This window comes from Lepisosteus oculatus, chromosome 9 (assembly GCF_040954835.1).
Source record: "Lepisosteus oculatus isolate fLepOcu1 chromosome 9, fLepOcu1.hap2, whole genome shotgun sequence".
NCBI classification, from domain to species: Eukaryota; Metazoa; Chordata; class Actinopteri; order Semionotiformes; family Lepisosteidae; genus Lepisosteus; species Lepisosteus oculatus.
Window position 1 is genome coordinate 12,384,861 of NC_090704.1, and position 19,124 is coordinate 12,403,984.

The 19,124-nt window shown below is 34.2% G+C and overlaps 2 protein-coding genes across 2 annotated transcripts; one reads left to right on the top strand and one right to left on the bottom strand.

The window, feature by feature from the left end:
• Positions 1 to 347: 347 nt before the first annotated feature.
• Positions 348 to 6,954, top strand: uchl5 (ubiquitin carboxyl-terminal hydrolase L5). The gene is made up of 11 exons (XM_006634864.3): positions 348 to 550; positions 1,432 to 1,495; positions 2,270 to 2,375; positions 2,738 to 2,863; positions 4,221 to 4,282; positions 4,593 to 4,723; positions 4,946 to 5,009; positions 5,257 to 5,359; positions 5,502 to 5,615; positions 6,292 to 6,390; positions 6,704 to 6,954. Exons 1-11 carry the CDS (start codon positions 475 to 477, stop codon positions 6,746 to 6,748), a joined length of 990 nt encoding a protein of 329 aa, XP_006634927.1. The 5' UTR covers positions 348 to 474; the 3' UTR covers positions 6,749 to 6,954.
• Positions 6,955 to 14,171: 7,217 nt separating this feature from the next.
• On the bottom strand, positions 14,172 to 17,330 carry rgs2 (regulator of G protein signaling 2). The gene is made up of 5 exons (XM_006634941.3): positions 17,129 to 17,330; positions 16,791 to 16,877; positions 16,571 to 16,632; positions 16,065 to 16,231; positions 14,172 to 15,698 (listed from the first exon to the last, which is right to left on the bottom strand). The coding sequence occupies exons 1-5, from the start codon at positions 17,236 to 17,238 to the stop codon at positions 15,504 to 15,506; spliced, it is 621 nt and encodes a 206-aa protein (XP_006635004.2). The 5' UTR covers positions 17,239 to 17,330; the 3' UTR covers positions 14,172 to 15,503.
• Between the last annotated feature and the right edge of the window lie 1,794 nt (positions 17,331 to 19,124).

The window sequence follows — 19,124 nt, forward strand, 5'->3', positions numbered from 1 at the left end:
CCACAAAAGTATATGCTTATAAAAATATCAGTTTTATTTGTCGTAATGCAAATCATTACCAATCGTTCAAAAATATTTATGTTTTAATTATGTCGAATGTATTTGAACACGTATTACAGTAGCTTGTTCGGTTCGGTAATTTCAGCCGTATTAAGGAGTACGTCTAAACCTAAATTACTAGTTTGACCAGCAGTTAATTATTTCTTTTATATAATATAGACGAAACAGTTATCCAAATTTTAAAACAAGGTCCCGTTACCATAGAAATAAAGGGAAAATACTACAAGATATCTATGGTAAATGCAAATATGAAACCTCTAGATATCTATGGTACCGTTTATGCGTTTTGCAAGGATTGCCGGGAAATAGGCAGAGAGTCTAGTCCAGTGAATGCTGCAGAGTGACGGATGAGAGAGTTTACAATTTTCGTGTTCGGTTTTGATAATCGCTTGAAAAAATAATAAGAAAACAACAATGGCAGGGAGCGCCGGAGAATGGTGTCTAATGGAGAGTGATCCGGGAGTCTTCACAGAATTAATTAAAGGTTTTGGTGAGTTGGTGTAGCCTAATACATTTCTTGAATAATTATGTACGCATAAGCATGCTTTAATACACTGTTTGATTCGCCCATCAGCCTTTTATAAGAATTAAAGGCAAAAACGTATTTTCTGACGTGGATAGGTATTAAGGCTAACATTTTAGTTGCTTGGTACTTTAATTTGGTACTTCAATCTGTTTTACCTTGAATGAAGTGAGCCAAGGCGTTTTCACTGGTGTACTTGCCAGGCCCAACAAACTGCAGAAAAGCAGTGATGTTTAGCCCATTTCATTTTTAGGCATTGATGTATGGGAAAGAAACCATCTATTGAAAGAAAAAATGTTTTATTTAATGTGAAAATTCTCAGTGCTGTGTGCGAGAAAACTCTGAACACAATGTTTTTGCCTTTTTTTGCATTATTAGAACTGAGTTCTGATGATGATGGTGAACTTCATTGTTCATATTTGTTAAATTTGTAATCTTGGAACGTTTGTTAAAAGGTAGAAAACATTTCGTATCTGTAATTGTATGTAATTGTAAACGTTTTTAATTAATATTATATCCTAAGATGCCGATATTGTGAAGCTCGTCTCGCATTCCGGACATTTATCATATATTTTCCATTAGTATGTGAATTTTCCCAGAATAAAATGTTCTATTAATATATTATACGTTTTGGTTTTGTATGCATTGCTACAGATACAGTAGTTACACGTTACAGGTAGGGTAGTTACGTACTGTATGTCATATATTGGTCAAATCCCTGTTATTTTGAGGCTTTTAAAACTTTGAATGAATGGGTTCTTGGCGATGTTTGATTAGGACTTTAGACTCGGTGAATTAAAAATTTAAATCATGACTCTTAGTAAAATTCAAATGTTTCTATTTTTTAGGTTGTAAAGGAGCACAAGTTGAAGAGATATGGAGTTTGGAACCAGAAAACTTCGAAAAACTGAAGTGGGTTTTCTAAAAATGCACACAGAACAACTCGCATGTTTAAAATGAGATATAGAATAATCTTATTTGTTTATATCTCAAACAGACGGGAGCAAAAAACATTCTGAAGGATGTGCTCATACTATTTTTTTAGTTTCTTAGGTTTTCTCACGCATTTTTAAATGGTGTTCATAAACCAAGAAATTAACAATGCCATAAATTTGGACAAATTTTATAAAATATTAGGGACCGATAGCAGAGCAACATCTTTTGTTAGTTATCACACTAGTTGTTTGTATGCTCCTGCAGTTTCTATTTCCAATTATCTCTGAACTTACAGTGTTCAAACTAAGTACATTAGGCCCTGCATGTCACCAGTAACTAGCCTAGAATTAGGATATGCTGTACCATGCAGTGTAAGTACACCAGATTGATTTCTAATTGTTTTGAATTAACACTGCACATAATGGTGACAGCCAGGCACCAAAGGTAGAAATTCAAAAAATTAATCTTAGATACCCCTAACGTCTGTAGAGAAGTCTTAAGTCTATGCCCGTTACATTTAATGGCAGTAAATATCACACACAAAGGACACACGTGAAGTCTTAAATTTATTTTTACTTGTCATGTGAATTAGAAAAACCATTGCAGTTACATCTTAAACTTAATATGCTAACTTACATATACTTACATAGGCTTTCGCCTTTTGTATATGTCTTTAAAAGCTTGATTTTTGTCCTTGGATGCCATACTGTACATGTAGCAGCAAATGATTTTTAGCATGTTCTTTTGCAGACCGGTTCATGGATTGATTTTCCTTTTCAAGTGGCAGCCAGGAGAAGAACCTGCTGGATCTATTGTTCAGGATTCCAGGCTGGACCAAATTTTTTTTGCCAAGCAGGTACTAAGCAGAAAACGAGAAATTCTGCGAGACCTTATTACGGACAAAAATCAAGAATACAGAATAAAGAACAAAAAGTACTAGGTATTTAATGGAAGTTAAAGTAAATGACTTGTTTTTAAGCATTGGAATGAAAACCAAGTTATTTAGTTATATTTCAATAAATAATTATATTGCATACCTTAAAGGTAACATATAGGCTGTCATTTTTATAGCACTGGCCTTTTAGCAGATGTTTAAAGATATCTATTCATGAAAAACGTCTAGATGACAATGTTTGCCACAGATGTTCATTATGGAAATGATTGGCATTTTGCTGAGCCTGCCCTTTTATTCATGCCTTTCTCCTCTTTCCTTTCTAGGTCATTAATAATGCATGTGCTACCCAGGCTATAATCAGTGTGTTACTGAACTGCACACATTCTGACATGCACCTTGGTGAAACTCTGACAGAATTTAGAGAATTCTCACAAAGTTTTGATGCTGCTGTAAGTAAATGTTTTAGGTTAATATTTGTCTGTTGGGGACAGTGGTGCAGTGGGTAGCATTGCTGCCTCACAACACTGGGGTCCTGAGTTCAGTTCTGGACCTGGGATGCTATCTGTGTGGCATTTGTATGTTCTCCCTGTGTTCGCATGCGTTTCTTCCAGGTTCTGTGGTTTTCTCCCACAGTATAAAAACATACTGGTACAGTAGGTTGATTTCCTTCTGGCCCTGGTGTGAATATGTCATCTGGATGAAATGACATCTCATCCAGGGTGTATCCCACCTTGTGCCCTATTGCTTGCCAGGATAGGCTTCGGCTCCTCAGAACGCTGTGTATAGGATAAAGCGGTCACACCGTATTACAGTCAATTGTAATTACAGAAAATGTTGATAATAATATTGTTGTTGTTGTTGTTTTCCCCCTTAAAACATTTTGAATTGCCAGGTGTCTGTGAGTCAAGTGAGTCTCTCTGTATGCATTCTCCCATTGCTGAATTCACTAATTAAAATCATCTTAGCTGAAAGTCGTGATTCTCTCACTTGGAGGTATGATAACTTTTCTTTCCCCTAGCACAAGGGAAAAACCTTGTGCTTTCCCCTAGTGCAATCAAAGTCACCCATCTCTTAATGACACTGTGAGCATAAGAAGTGTCCTGTTTGATCATGTTGTAATATTTCTTAATAAGCTGAGGCTGCCCTGACCATCAACTCCCCATAGTGCCTTATGTTTTGAGGAGTCCTGGTCACTCAGCTGGTGATGTGCTGATGGAGTTTACAGCTACATTTGACCACTGATCAAGCACCTTTGTTGTCCTGCTTGGTAGCTGCCTCCAGTTACTTTTTAAGTTTTAAACGTTTTTGTAGTAAAGCATTATTTTAACTCCAGCCAAAATAGAAAGTTTAGAGTTAATCTAAACCCCAAATAAACAGATTATAATTTAAATGAGATCTGCATTAGAATGAAATAATGTGGGAAAGCAATTAAATATATTATGGTCAGTTTTAATATGAATTGGACAAGAATGTAAACATTGTGAATATAACATTAATATTTCAGGTGGGTAGCTGCATCAGCATGCCTCACACCTGAAGAAGGCTCCACGTCCGAAAAGTTGTGTTCTCTTTCTTCTTTTTTCAGCATGGAATAAACCTATTACTTGTTCCATAACATTAGTATATGCTTGGAAAATGTTTAGGCATAGTGCATTGTAATAGGAATAAGTTAGACAAAGACAGTGAAGTGACCAATTATCTCTGTCTCTGGGCAACATTGCACCTGTTATATTGAAAAATAAATAATGTTTAATTATGATTAAATTATGTTTGTCGGTGTTTATATTTTTTATTGTATTTATACAGATGAAAGGTCTGGCCCTGAGCAACTCTGAAGTGATTCGTCAAGTGCACAATGGCTTTGCCAGGTATCATAAAATCATGTTTTCATTATCTGTGTAGATTGATAGTCCATGATAATAAAATACAGAATTTGAAATGGCCATTTCATGGCTAAAAGCATTTTATATTTCAAATAAAACAAAGATAAAACACATAGATCTGAGTTTAATAGCAACTACAATTAAACCCTTTGTCTTGAAACAGAGGATCTAAATAAGATAAAAGACTTAAATGCGAGTCAGTTTTGCTTTAAGGTTATAAACTCTTTCAATACATTTAAGAGCTCGGTGCTGAATTAAGCAGGCTTTAATTTGGTATTTTTCTTTTAATTCTTAGGCAGCAGATGTTTGAGTTTGATGCAAAATCATCTGCAAAAGATGAAGATGCATTTCATTTTGTGAGCTATGTTCCAGTTAATGGCAGACTCTATGAACTGGATGGACTCCGTGAAGGACCAATTGACCTTGGTAGGCTCCTCACCCTTTGACAAAAATTTTTGGTAACTCCGTATACCCTGTACAATTCAGTCTTTCATTACCTTATTACATATTTCTCAATAAATGTGTAAATTAGATCGTGCTTGTTAAAGAACCTTTTATCAGTGTCATTCATTTTTTTTCCTGTTAGGTGCAATCCAAAACATTCATTTAGAAATATTAATCTGGCATTGTTTCTGATTTTGTTTTTAGGCACCTGTAATCAAGATGATTGGATAAGTGCAGTACGACCAGTAATTGAGAAAAGAATACAGAAGTAAATGTTGTGATTTTCTCTATATTTAAAATAAAACTTGTATTATTTTAAAAGCAGACCTTTCTCACTTTTACTATTTTGTTCATTTTGTATTACATTTTCTTTATAAAAAATGTTTTTATTTGTATTTTGTACAATGTGCTCACTGTTTAGCTCACTGCCTAGTTAAAACTGGACATAGATCTTAAAATAAATTCTTATCCTTCTAGTGTTAATACAAAACTGCTTGATTTTCTCTTTTTTTTAGATACAGTGAAGGGGAAATCCGCTTTAACTTAATGGCTATAGTTTCAGACCGAAAGATGATTTATGAGCATAAGATTGCAGAGCTACAGAACCAGCTCGCAGAAGTAAGTAAAACTTCTAAATATCAAGTATCAGTCTGCCTATAAAGTCACAGTTCTTGCACATTGACCTTGATTTGTGTACACATCACTAGTAATGAAGTTTTTATTTTTCTGCTGCTGCTATGAATAAATGTTTGTTTTACAGGAAGAACCAATGGACACAGACCAGAGTAGCAACCTGTTAAGCTCCATTCAATCAGAAATTGCGAAATATCAGCTTCTAATTGAGGAGGAGAATCAGAAACTAAAACGGTACAAAGTATGTATATATGTTTTATTTCTAGTTACTCTTTTGAGAAGCCCAACTTTATATTTAGGCATAAGGTTCTGTTGGCATGTGCCAGATATGACACTGACTTGTGGGACTATGGCACCAATGCTGAATTCTTGACTGGAGGTGAGAGCAAAGAGTTTTGCTGTTTGTAACCTAATGAATGTTGATTGTGTGGTGTTATTGCCATTTACTATTGCTCTCATGAGTTTTAGGTAAATCACATTGAGCAGTTAAATCCTGTCTAGGAGAAAAATACATTTGTGTTTTTTTTTAGTTAAATGATCCTTTTTGCACCCCTGAGTAGCATACTTATCTGTTTTACTGGTATTGAACACAGTTTGCATGGGTACATAATGAAATGAAGAGCTTGAATTCCATTGGGTTTTACACAAGCAAGCATCTCTTCCACAATAGAAAGCTCATTAAATATGTCCAATATGTGCTAGTGTAAGATGTCTTAAATACCACTGTTTTGCAAGTACATCCTGAAATACTGTATTCTATAGATTTTAAGTTATAATTCTTTGAAACTTTTTTTCCTTTATCATTTTAAAACCTTTATGACTATCAACTGAAAATAAAAAATGTAGACTGAAGTTTTATGTCACTTAAGTTTGAATCTTTTCATTGAATCAATCCATTTTTAAATTTGTACTTTAAGATTGAAAACATTAGAAGAAAGCACAACTACTTGCCCTTCATCATGGAACTACTGAAAACACTGGCGGAATACCAGCAGTTAATACCATTAGTAGAAAAGGTAAGATTTCTGGTGTTAATTCCTGGTGTTTTTTTTTTAAAGCTTTAGTTTGTCTTCCGAGAGCCTTATGAGTTTTGTTTACATCCCAGTAAATACAATAAAGTAGCACACGTTTGTTCTGATAGTTTGTCATTTTTTAATTCCTTTTGTTGAGGGGAATATTTCCAAAATAGTTTTTAAAGATGTTTATGCTGTATATCTGTAAATTCAATAGTTCCAGAGCTTCTATTCACAATAGCCTTTACCACTGGATTATACTGTTAATTACTTCTTGTAGATTGGTATATTGATTTTTACTTGTTGTTATTTTTAGGCAAAAGAAAAACAGAATGCCAAAAAAGCCCAAGAAGCCAAATGACAAAGAGCTGACCCTTCATTTTCCCACAAAGTGTCACTGAAATAATCCATCACAATCCTCTGTAACCTGTCCAAAGAGCACAGAGAGGTCCTGAAAATAGTTTCAAGTGATTGCTCGAAAACTGTTAATTTGTTGTGCTACATGCATGCAGAAATGTTGAAATAAACCTTTGTCTATTTTTTTCATATATAAAGTTTAAATGTTCACATGCTTTTGTTTGATTTCTTTACAACTAAGCAATCATTGTAGTGTTCCTTGGGGTTAAATTAGTTAACTAGTAGAATTGTGTAAAAACATACATGGTAAAATTATTTTTCAAAATGTCTTTATACCAACACCAAACACCAGCAGATTGTATGCTTAGAGGCACCTATGCACTGTTTGTGTGTGAAACATGGAATACATATATATCAATTTTAATTAAATATTTTTTTCTAGTAACAGCATTTTTGACTTAAATGAAGAAAGTACTGGCCACTAGATGGAGAAGTTCACCATATTAAAGTATGTTAATACTAGACTAAAAAGCTAAGAATGTGCCTATGCAGTTAATGCATGTATAATCAGTGTATTTTCCTATACATTTTTAGTCAGTATCTTAACAAATGAAATGCATTAAGACGTCTTACTTGCACTGAGATACATCCCAATCTTTGTTTTAGGTTTTAATAGAGAAAGGGTCCTCTATAGTTTTATTATAGGAAAAATTACAAATGACAAATTACAGAATATCTTACACAAAAAATATTTTTTTCTTTTTTTTTGTGTTATGTTTTAGGTTTACTGTACCTTGATAATCACAAAATTATATGCGTTAACATTTGTGAAAGGGCAGATGGTTTAAATTGCATACAAACAGGATGTAGAACATACTATCTCCAGAATTCATGAGCATTATTTGTTCATACAAGCAGCATAGGTGCTTTCTATTGAAAACTGTTGAATTGCCATTCAATATGTAATTACCATTATGCATTCAGTAAGTGGAGAAAAATGAAATGGCTCCTACTTCAGAGAAACTCAGTAATTGTTGCAGGTACAGATCAGGTATTAAAAGGCATGTACTGTTTAATACAGTTTTCGCATTACAATTTATTAAGAAACAATATTGTGAAGTAAGATACCCTTGGATTGAAAGTGCATATGCATTTTATAGGTTTTTTTTATTAAGAATTTTGTTTCAAAATTTCCTTTTTAACGTTCAAAGTTAAAACTTTATTACAAGAAAAACAAAGGTGCAATGACATAAAATCACTGCCAGTCGTGGTTAACAACAGCTTTGAATCGGACTCTGAAACTGAACATCAGAGGTGTAGCCATTTCCTCCTATCTATCTCTGACAGCTGTTTTCAGTTTAGGACAGCATTAGAGGCAGATAACATCTTCCTTTTACATCTTTCACAATTACAGTAGTCACTCGCCAAAAGCAGAGCTGGCAAAACCTAAAAGATGTCACATCCTCGTGAGAACAACCTGCATTCTCCATCTTGAAACAGATGACTTACAATAAGTAAACAGGTTTAATGTTTAGGGAGATTTATAAGTGAATATACTGTACTGTATCTTCAAATGGTTTAGTAATTTGCAGTAGTCTTTCAGTAGACTTTTAATAAAAAATTGAGCATTGCTTAATTCCTAATAAGGGTTCTTTATTGGAAATAAATTGAATTTTTTTAACTTGATCACATTATTCAAAACCTGGACAAACTTTAAAAAAAACGGAAAGCCATAGATCTGTTGTGCGATACATAAATTTACACAAATCCTTATTACATAAAGTAATATTTACTTTATAACTTGTACTATAATCACATGATCATGAAAAGACTTGCAAGTATTCTGCAAGAAAAGAAGCCTATTTAAATGCTAGTAATTCTTTCCTTTTTTAAAGCTTTTAAAAAAACTAGAGACACTAAAGATAAAAGAACATGTAGTACAGACTAAACATGTAATGATGTAGCCCATTGATTTGGACTTGCTGTACTTTTAACATTTGTTTGCTAAATTCAAAAGTACTTTTCTTAACTTTCTGTATATTTATATCCTCCAACTTCCTGAAAAAGATCTTTTTTTGGCAGGATTTAATTTGTGGATCCAATAACTAAGTAATGCATGCTGTATAATAAACGATGCAAATTCAATTTTGCCATAGTATGAAATGCTTTCCAGCACATTTTTTTATATTTCACAGATCCTGTAAAATGACAAAAAGTCTTTTTGAGGCTCTTGACAGACAGTAACTTTCTATCATAAAGTTATTTCTTGCCACCCAATTCATTCTAGATTAGTTTTCATCCAGATGTACAATATTTTAAATCTAAGACGTTATTGAAAGATCAGATCTGGTATTATGGAAAGCAAGATGATACTTCCCTTTAAAAAAAAAACAAGGAAATCACTTTAGTGCTCTAAAGTTTAAATACAGTAACTTGTTCTTCATTTGCAGGGAACACACACACACACTTTTCCAGAAATGCTGGTTCATTTATAACTAAAAAAATTATATAGCCTCCTCTATGTAAAATTAGTTTGTTGTCTGTTAAGGTTTACATTAAGTGTTTCTATGTTTTGCTTTATTATGGCATTTTTACACATACATTTAAAACCTGAATGAAATGTTTCTAACAAGGCAGGTACTCCTTTTGATGCCTATCATTGATGACTTTCAAAAAGGCATAATGGCAAAGAAAAAAGTTCTTATCATGCTATGGTAATTACACATTCAGTATGGATTACAATGGTGTATTTATAGTTGTTGCCCTGAAGATAAATTTGAACTCTAAAAATAACCTCCTTGTTGTGAAATTGCTAAACAATGGTTACCTCAGTGGGTACTGTCCAACCTGTTTTGTGAGCATGGCAATATCTTTTGTCACATCTTAGTTAAATATGAACAGTCAAATAAGCACATGTCATTTCTCTATGCTATGTCAGTATAAGAAACTCTTCCAGAGGAGCAGCAGGAACAGAATTCTATAGCCAATAAGCAGCATCAGGTTTCTCCATCATTACAATTTACGAAGTAAGAAATCTATTTTCCAGGGAAACAATGCAATATTGCATTGAATGTGTTATTTCAACCATTACTGAAGTTAATGCAGAAGTATATCAGTTTTTGTAAGCATTCACAGAAGTGCATCAGTACCTCAATAAAACTATTTGTGAATTGTGAATTCTCCGAAATGATCTATCAAAAAGACTTGGCACAAAAAATTTCTGACCAAAATACAAATGTCTATTTGGTTATTTGATATCTTGCCTCATGCAGTTCAAAGACCGATATCCATAGTACCTTTGCACAAAGACTGCAAAACCTTACATTTTTTAAACTTTTGTTAAGAAGAAATTAATTTTTTTATTTCAACAGAAATATTAATTGCTCCGTACTGCTAGTACTGTTGCTCTGTAAGCCAAGTGTCTCTGATGTCTATGTATTCGAAAAATGCAAACTATTTTTTGCTTCCAGTCTATTTTTAGAAGTCATACAAGTTCCCAGAAAAAAAATATACATTCTTCTGAATATGAGGTTGTGTTTAACTTATAGAGGTAATATTTTCTTAAAATAGAAATGTTTTCAGCCCATGAATTGAAAACAATTTGTCTCCTGACAAATTTGCTATTAAATTTTAAAAACGTAATGATTTCCGTAATTCATTACATTTTTAAAATATACCTCAAGATTATTACTGTTGCTAGCAGCCATATCACCCTGCAGCTCTCAACTGGATGTCCACTGAAGCTAAGCAGGGTTGGGCCTGGTCAGTACCTAGATGGGAGACCTCCTGGGAAGCTACAGTATGGTTGCTGCTGGAAGTGGCGTTAGTGGGACCTGCAGTATGGCAGGGACACTATACTGTAGTGGACGCCATCTTTTGGATGAGACATTAAACCGAGGTCCTGACTCTCAGTGGTCATTAAAGATCGCCGGGCATTTCCCGATAAGAGTAGGGAGTTATCCCGGTGTCTGGGCTGAATTTCCCCCTTGGCCTTTACCGTGGCCTCCAAATTGTCCCCATGTGTGATTGGCTTGCACTTGTCCTGCGATGGACTGGTGTCCTGTCCATGGTGTACCCTGCCTTGCACTCGTTGCTTTCCGGGTAGGCTCTGGCTTCCCGCGACACCGTATGGTATAAAGCGATTTGGCAAGTGACATGATATGACATGATTATTACTTTTCCAGATAATGGATATTTTATACAAGTATTACTTGTTTAGTGTTATGGGAATAGGTATATTTCTCATACATGTAAAGATATTCAAAAGATGAAGTTGCTTTATTTAAACTAAGATACATTATACTAAGGCTTCACACACCACAGTGTATTAGACTGCAGGCACGTTTTCAGTCCATCTGGAACTTTTACAAACTGAACCAGCTTGATATTAAGTGGACCATTTTACCAACTTCTCCCAGCTCTCAGTTCCTACTGCTTTAAGAGACTTGGTAAGCCTACTCACTTCCAGGGCCAGAATTGGAATCTCCTGCTTTAAAGAAATTAAAAAACAAGTAAATGTTGACAAAATGTACACTTCCTTTTTTCAGTTATGAAGCTATGACTAATTGCATGTTCATGTTTTAATCTAGTGGGCAACATCAAGCTATCTTTTTTTATTTCTGCGTGCACTGGATCCATGGTTTTTCCAACTCCAGCCCTGGAGAATTGCATTCCGTCAGGTTTTATAGGTCACTTTAAATCAGCAGTATCTGAAGAGCTGGGAAAAGCTGTTAAAATGCTGCATTTAAGCCAGATAGTTATTTCAAATGTTTCATTATGAGCTGCTATGCTATTAAAGTCTATAGAACAGAAGCTCTCCAGAAATGGGCTTGAGACCTCTGGCACTGGAGAATATGAAGAATCGTAAATGAACAATATAAATGAGAATTATTAATAAAACAAATTCATGAGGCATTACGGAGATCAAAGGGTTATTAAAAGTTACAGAAATGTGTTTGATCCAGACATACAGCAGTGCAGTATGCATACCTTTTAAAAATTGTATTACAATCTAGTGTGGATCTCCAGTATTGTTTGCGATTATTCCTGGGTGTGGTTCTCTTACGCAGACTGCCATATCTTTTTTGCATGCTATCTTTCTGCCAAAGTCATTCTCGGAACGCTTGTCATGACATTCTTCCCCAGTAGCTGGCAACTGCTGCACCTAGTTTCAGTGTTAGACAGCATACATGCCCCAACTCATTGCACCTCTATTTCACACTTAATCCTGATTTCATAGTCACAGGTCTAGCTTAATCCTCTCTTGATATCTATCAACAAGAACATTCCAGAATGAATATATTTAATTTTTGAGTAAAACGGAAGAAGTGCCTTTTGTGGTATTCTGTTATGGAAAAAATATCAGAATGTGGCTAATAAATCTTTAAATTGCAATCTGTGTTTTATTCTAAAAGAATATGGTTTATTTTTTTACTACTACAAAAACAAAAATAATTCTACAAGAAATTAATCTAATCTTTGCTTGAACTACTGTATGTTGCTGCTGATGAACAGAAAAACACTTTTATCGCTGATTCAATGAACACACATTGCATCTTCTTCCTCATGAATCATTCATATCTCCTGGATTTCCTTTCTTATAATCTCACAATCTTTGAAGCCATCCTGTTAACGTGACTGAGAGCAATGTGAATGTCACAAGGACATCAATTATGAAACTGCAACATTGTGCTATGTCATTTTTTTTTGCCACTGATAAAGAGTTATCTACTGTAGATGGGTTAATGCAACTGGAAGTAATTTGAAAACAAGAAAACAAATGATGATTCTCTATTCATTTGTGCAAGTTCTGCTTAAATCCTGTATAGCATTTTCTTAACCAAACTGTGTTATCAGGCATGTACATGTTTGTATCTCGTAAAATCAATAAAACAAACATTCCATCCAGGGAAGAAAAAAATATATGCTGAATTGAATCATTGTTCTTCATTTATTCTACAGTTGAAACAACCATGACATTATTTATTCGGAATCGCTAAGTACACAAGTAATAGCTAGGTTTTTTCTTTAAATTACATTTTTAAAATGAAACAATTTCCCTTTTAAGTGTATCACCATGTGACTTAGTTTCGGCTACAGAAGCTTATTTGTTGCTCTACCTTCATACAATTTGCATTTGTGAGAAGTTTAATTTAAGTACTACTGTATGCAGTATACGTTTTGGGTTATTCCATGCATAGATTAGAACAGAAAACATACTTTCTGTTCAACTTTGGGATGTCAAATGACCATAAGTATTGGGACACATTTACATTTAAACAAATTTCAGAGTGTAAAAAATCCATATTTGGTTGCATATCCCTTTGAGGTAATAAATCTGGCATCCACAGAGCTCACCAACCAAACTGTTTATGTAAGAGTCCGAGATACCCTGCCAAGCCTTCGCTGCAGGTTTTGCCTACTGGATTGTTCCAACTTGTTATAAGTTGTATAATTATCTAAGTGAAGAAAAGCAAGCTGCAGTGTTTTAGACATGTGGTTAGACAAGAAGCCTCATTAGAAAGAGATATCATGTAAGGAATTGTCAGCAGAAAACTATAAAACAGCCTGGGTAGCAAACTTAACATTGTGGCAGAAGCTGTCACTAACTGCAGCCCATAAAGCAGCAAAGAAACAACTCACTGTGCCTCATCCGTGCTGCAGTTCATCATATTAATGATTTTATCTTGGTATCATCCCTCCATGAAACTTTGTTCACCAACTGTACTTGCTTAGCTTTTGCACCAAGCAGATTCTAATGTTGATTTTTTACTCTCATGTCATATTTGGTATGCCCAGTTTTTTTCTTTCAGCTTCATAATTGCTTGCAGCTCGTTAACAGTAAACTGGTCAGTTTGAGTTGCTTTTCAGTTACCAAAGTCAAAGAAAGACAAACTGGTAGGATAGCCACAGCTCTTTTATGAGTGCCTAATTGCCCAACAACAAACACCTGAAGAAGAGGAGACACCTGTCAGCCAATTGTCTCAATACTTTTGTCCCTTCAAAGAGGAGTTGTGTTTATCAGTCAAGTTTTTTCATTAAAAATGATTATTAGAGTTCATAGTTAAAATTCTAATTTAGACTTCACTGTCCCAATACTTTTGGGAGGCATTCTATGGTGATTTCATTAATAAAAATGAAATAATAATAATATGTTATATCTGATTAGATTTAGGATTTTACAAAATCCCTATTCTAATTTTTGTATAGGTATTATACTATCATCATTAATCTGAGGTGCAGACATTTGGCAAATGTAATCTAGATGTAAATATGTAGGTGATGGTGTCTATCAAATTAGGGATTTCACTTTTTCTCTAAGACAATCTGTACTTTTTTATCGATTATCTCCATAAATCCTTCCACGGGCTTAAAAACATGGAACAGGCAATTAAATGCAGCAATAACACTGAATCAACAATGAGGTGTACAAGATTATGAAGAAAATGTATTTAGAAGACAAAATATACAGACCAGGTAAATTGTTACAACAGTATAAAAATAAGTTAATATAACTAACTTGCAGTCCAGCTGCTGTTTCAGTTTGAGTCTAAAATATTGTTTACTGTATGTTCAGAAAGTCATATATCCAATCATCAAATGTAATTGTTAATGTAAAAACATAGCAGCCTACAGTTACATATTCCTGTGTTTTTAACATTTACTTGGGGATTCAATAAGTATGAGCTCTTGAGAATCAACCTCAATTGTGATTTTGTAAAATTCTAAAGAAAATAAAAGATACAAAATAAAAATAAAAATATAATAAAGAATATATATATATATAATTCAGTACATTCACATTCTTGACTTATTTGCCTGAGGTTCAGGAAACACACTCTTTATTCATTTTCCATTTAAATTCTGTTATTCAAAGAAACAGGAAGTTGTTGTTCCTGAAATGAATTTTTAAATGCTTCAAATTACAGTATAATACTAAAATGTAAGCCATGTCTTAGATAAAGAATTAAATCATTCATGTAAATGAACGAAATAAAACTCTTATTAAAATTATAATTTCTGAAAAGTGTAGAGTTACCCTTTAAACACTGTTTACGGACTCTGTTTACGGGCTCTTTCTTAAGATCAATCCGTATTTGGAAAACAAATGTTGTGTCAGTAATTATACAGTATGTAAACTGTTCATTGTGATGGGATGTACAGTATGTAGCTATTTTTGGCCATGACTTATTACAAGTCAAGGAATGCTTGGAATCAAGTGATTACCTGTCTTTAGCGGTATGAATTGGGTTCCATGTGGACCAGCAGAAAAAGTACTAGAAAATGTAACTTGCTCATATACCATTCCACAAATTAACTTAATATGTTTGACTTTTCATACAGTTTCAGGCACTTTAGTGTAAACATATATTCTTTTTTTGGTTATAATTTTTTCTAGTTACTGTACTGCTCATGGAAGAATTACTTAATTTACAAAATAACTTGAAATTGAAAGTATATACATAAATACATAAATTGTTATTAAGTTTGTTTTACATGCATCTTTACCTAAAGCTTTTTATGACTGAAATTTTATAGTCATCCTCTATGGTCACCTATTACCTTTGTTTTAAAAACAGCTCATATCACACAGTGAACTTTCTCCTTGGACTCACAAGGGATCTTTTAAAAACATAGAGTTCTGTGGTGATGTGGATACTGTTTTCAGTACAGTATTTTCTGCAATCTGGCTATGCAAACTCCATAGCCATAGGCTATGGCTCCTTAGGCTTTCAAACTATGCAAGCCCCCGGTGTGGTTCATGATTTCAGGTATTTCCCTTTCCCTTGAGATATTGCCCACAGTTCTTTGTAGATTTCTGACTGTAAAAATCGTGGGTATGAATTATTCTCCATTAGGTTGTAGACTCTTTTCTGTGCAGCATTAAAGCAAGAGGTCATTGGCACCTGAAGATTCTGGATGATGGTATCTTTTGTATGAAAATCCAAATTGATCTGAAACAAATAAATAATAGCAGATATAAGAAGTCAGAATATTTCTAAAGAATTTTATTCCATATATAATAAATACACTTTTAAAGAAATTATATTTAAGTAAGAGAGTAGAGCATGTAGGAATTAAAGGTGTCAGTAATGTAGTCATTTTTAAATAATCAAGTAATAAGTTTATTCCATGCTGAAAAGAGAAGAAAGAAAACACAACGTTTCAGCCGTGGAGCCTTCTTCAGGTGTGAGCTCCATGGCCGAAACAACATTTTCAGCATGGAATAAACCTATTACTTGTTCCTTTAAAGCCTACGCATGCTGATGCAGCTACCCATTCGAAACATTTTTTAATAATGTCATTAAATGCATACTGACCTCTTTTGGGGCCTCACTCTTGATGAATTTGTTATAAATTGTATTTGCCCTAGAGGCTCGCTTCGCTGGTGACTTGATCTTTCTAAAATCTTCACAGGCAAGCCAGAACTCGATATTCTCTTCACAGAACTCTGATTTCAGGAATATCCGGAATGCAGCCTGTCCATCTGCAATACATGAGAGAAAATAATACTTTTAAAAGGAAGGAAAAAATAAACATCTTATCGAACAAATACTATAATGTAGACAGAAAAACATTGTAAACGTACTTGCAAAACCAAGCAGTAACACAAAGCTTACACAAAGCCACTTTAATCATAAGCCCACTGCAGCATGTGTGTAGCATTGTTTCTCTGTTTCACTTTTTTCTGTTAATGCACATATATTAATTGAGAGACAAATGACAGAAACAAATTCCTGTGCCCTGTTGACTTAGGCCCCGCTCTGATGTCTAGCATATTCACTTCAAAATCCTTGACATGATAAAGAAAGAAAACAAAACTTACATTTATGTGACAGAAGTTTTTCAAGAGACTGACTCCATTGGTTTACTTCTTCAACTGTAGGTCTGTCATGAAAGAACATGATTTTTTAGAATGAAATTTCACTGAGTGTCATCAATAACACTCAGATGCAAAATTAAAATCCCACAGTAAGCCATATATAATTAACATGTATTCTTAAACATATCTTTCAAAAAGTTTAAAATCTGATTGTATATGTTACCTGTAGGCTTTACGTCTTGAGGAATGGGCTTCCTTAGAGGAGGATTTTTGCAAGAAGTAGCTTATCCTTGATCTCCAGTTATTTTGTCTGTTATTGGAAACAAAATGCCACATTATAGGTATCTGTATCTGTCCTTGTATACAGCTTCTCTTCTTATTATTACCTCTAGTTCCTAGTTGTAGTATATGATTATAGTTAAACACTACACTGCATTGTACAGTATGTACTGCTAAAAATTATATAAGCATATTTATGCCATATTTTCCACTCTTGCACACTGTAGAAGAATCTATAAATCATAGTGAAAATGCAAATGTTATCATTATTTAGATACTTACTTGTTTCTCTTGTTTTCAACTGGGACCTCTGACATCTCTTCACCGCTAAAGCAAGCCATATCCATTTGTTCTGAGCTGTACAACAGGGGCAAAAATAATGTACTCTGCATCCTTTATTCACAAATACTTCCTACAGACCTCACTGTCTTTTTCAATCTGGTTTGTGTGGAGCTTTATGTCCTCTGTGTAGCGTTTCAGACATGGAGGCGGTGTTAGATTTACATGTACCTGCTCTGGAAAACCATTGGCTGCCTGGTGACAAATTGTTCTATGTGTTACTTGAGTAAGAAAAGTTCTCACTAGGGTACAGCTGTGACGTATAAAGTACACAAAGTACTGCCACAGGCAAAGCACAGGCGTAACTCTTGCTAAAGTACAGAAAATTAACACTTTGCTTTATCAGATGAGCATAGCTGTAATTCAGTTTCTTCATGCTTGCTATCTACACTGGTGAATTTGGCATTGGAGTCTGTCTATAGTTGGTTGTGGTAGAAACAGAAACCTTTTTTTTTTTCCCATGGAAAACACAATGCTCACTTCTCTTGACAAGTTATGTGCTTCTCATGTTTTAAAAGGTCCTTTATGCCTTTTCATTTTTTCATTTAAATTTTATTTTTTATTTTTTAAGTTTGAATCTTTGTGGGGGACAATTTGCCCATGAAGTAAAGGTTTCATTTTAAGTCCGTTCTTCTGTTGTTCATTCATGGGGACGACTAATAAAAAAATCAGAGATGAAACAACAGAGTTCAAAGTCCTACTTTGGTTCCTGCTGAAGTCCTATTACCTGATTTTTAAGCCCTCATATTTTTACTTATTTTTCATTTGTAGCTTCATTTTCAATTGTTAATTATTGCAAATACTGTCACCTCTGACTGCCCAAAACCCCTGTGAAAAACTTTGATTATACTTTTGTTTGAAAATATGTATATTTTCCTTGAAAGCTAAATGTGTTAAGTGCAGAGGATCTGTTAACAGTATTGTTTGAATCAGGGAACTACAGTATAACCTGGGTAAATATTAACACAGTCATAAAATTTTATAGTGGTTTTACCCTTAGGAAAATATGACCATCCTTATGAATCTACAGGATTTTTCGGAACATTAAAAGCTGTGGTCAAAGCACAAATAGTGACTGATGCAACTCTCTGAGCCACGTCAGAGTTCTCCTAACAGGCCATGACAATAATATGTATAGTACGCAGTAGAAATACACTACCCTTTGACCTATTCAAGGTGAAAAGGTGAAATGAAAATGCCAGTTATTTTATGTGACAAATATTTATAACCCTAACAAATCAAGGGCACAGGCTCTATTTAGAAGTGAGATAAATGAAAAAAATCACATTTCAAAATGATCAAAAACGGGCCAGCACAGTAGCTCCGCTGCGACCAGGAACTGGAAAAGCTGGTTAAAAAATGAATAGACTAACATATCTAAGAAAAACATGCATCATAATCTCATATGTAATTTATCAAATGATGTAATTATAATCACCAAATAATTTGCAGACTGACGTGGGCTCTGCTCCTGATCTGACCTGTGGAAAATGACACCTCAAAGTTGTACGCAGGACATACACTCATTTAGACAATCATTTCCTTTCCAACTGCAATCCTAAACAGAAACTCATAAGGGCATGACGCCACACCCTGTCAATACACCAGTATCCTGCAGGTTTCCTGTAGCACTGAGGAGTTGACAATGTGAATTAAGCCGAGAAACGTCTAGCCAGCTGTAATTAATCTTATGCAGTGACCATGCAGTTAGTTTAATAATGGCACTAGGGACTTCAAGCTTCCTGCCTACTGGCTATAGGATAGTGACAGACTTGAGTTTGAACGAGTTATTCCCAGATTGTAGAGGTAATACTGCTGTTGTGGTCAAACATTTTGTTGGCTGAAGTACAATGGAGAGCCTCTTGTATTACACAGGAGGTTTCATTCCATTTTGAAAACATGAATCTCAGCTCACATTTGCTTCATGTGCCACTGAATG

What these genes read in the sequence shown, in the direction of transcription:
- rgs2 (XM_006634941.3), bottom strand. Translation starts at nt 17,238, where the DNA reads ATGCAGAGTACATTATTTTTGCCCCTGTTGTACAGCTCAGAACAAATG. An exon ending in AAAACTTCTGTCACATAAAT is followed by an intron (nt 16,232 to 16,570) that starts GTAAGTTTTGTT and finishes CATGTATTGCAG; the next exon opens with ATGGACAGGCTGCATTCCGG. An exon ending in AGAGTGAGGCCCCAAAAGAG is followed by an intron (nt 15,699 to 16,064) that starts GTCAGTATGCAT and finishes TATTTGTTTCAG; the next exon opens with ATCAATTTGGATTTTCATAC.
- uchl5 (XM_006634864.3), top strand. Translation starts at nt 475, where the DNA reads ATGGCAGGGAGCGCCGGAGAATGGTGTCTAATGGAGAGTGATCCGGGA. An exon ending in GAAAACTTCGAAAAACTGAA is followed by an intron (nt 1,496 to 2,269) that starts GTGGGTTTTCTA and finishes GTTCTTTTGCAG; the next exon opens with ACCGGTTCATGGATTGATTT. An exon ending in TGAAGGACCAATTGACCTTG is followed by an intron (nt 4,724 to 4,945) that starts GTAGGCTCCTCA and finishes TTTTGTTTTTAG; the next exon opens with GCACCTGTAATCAAGATGAT.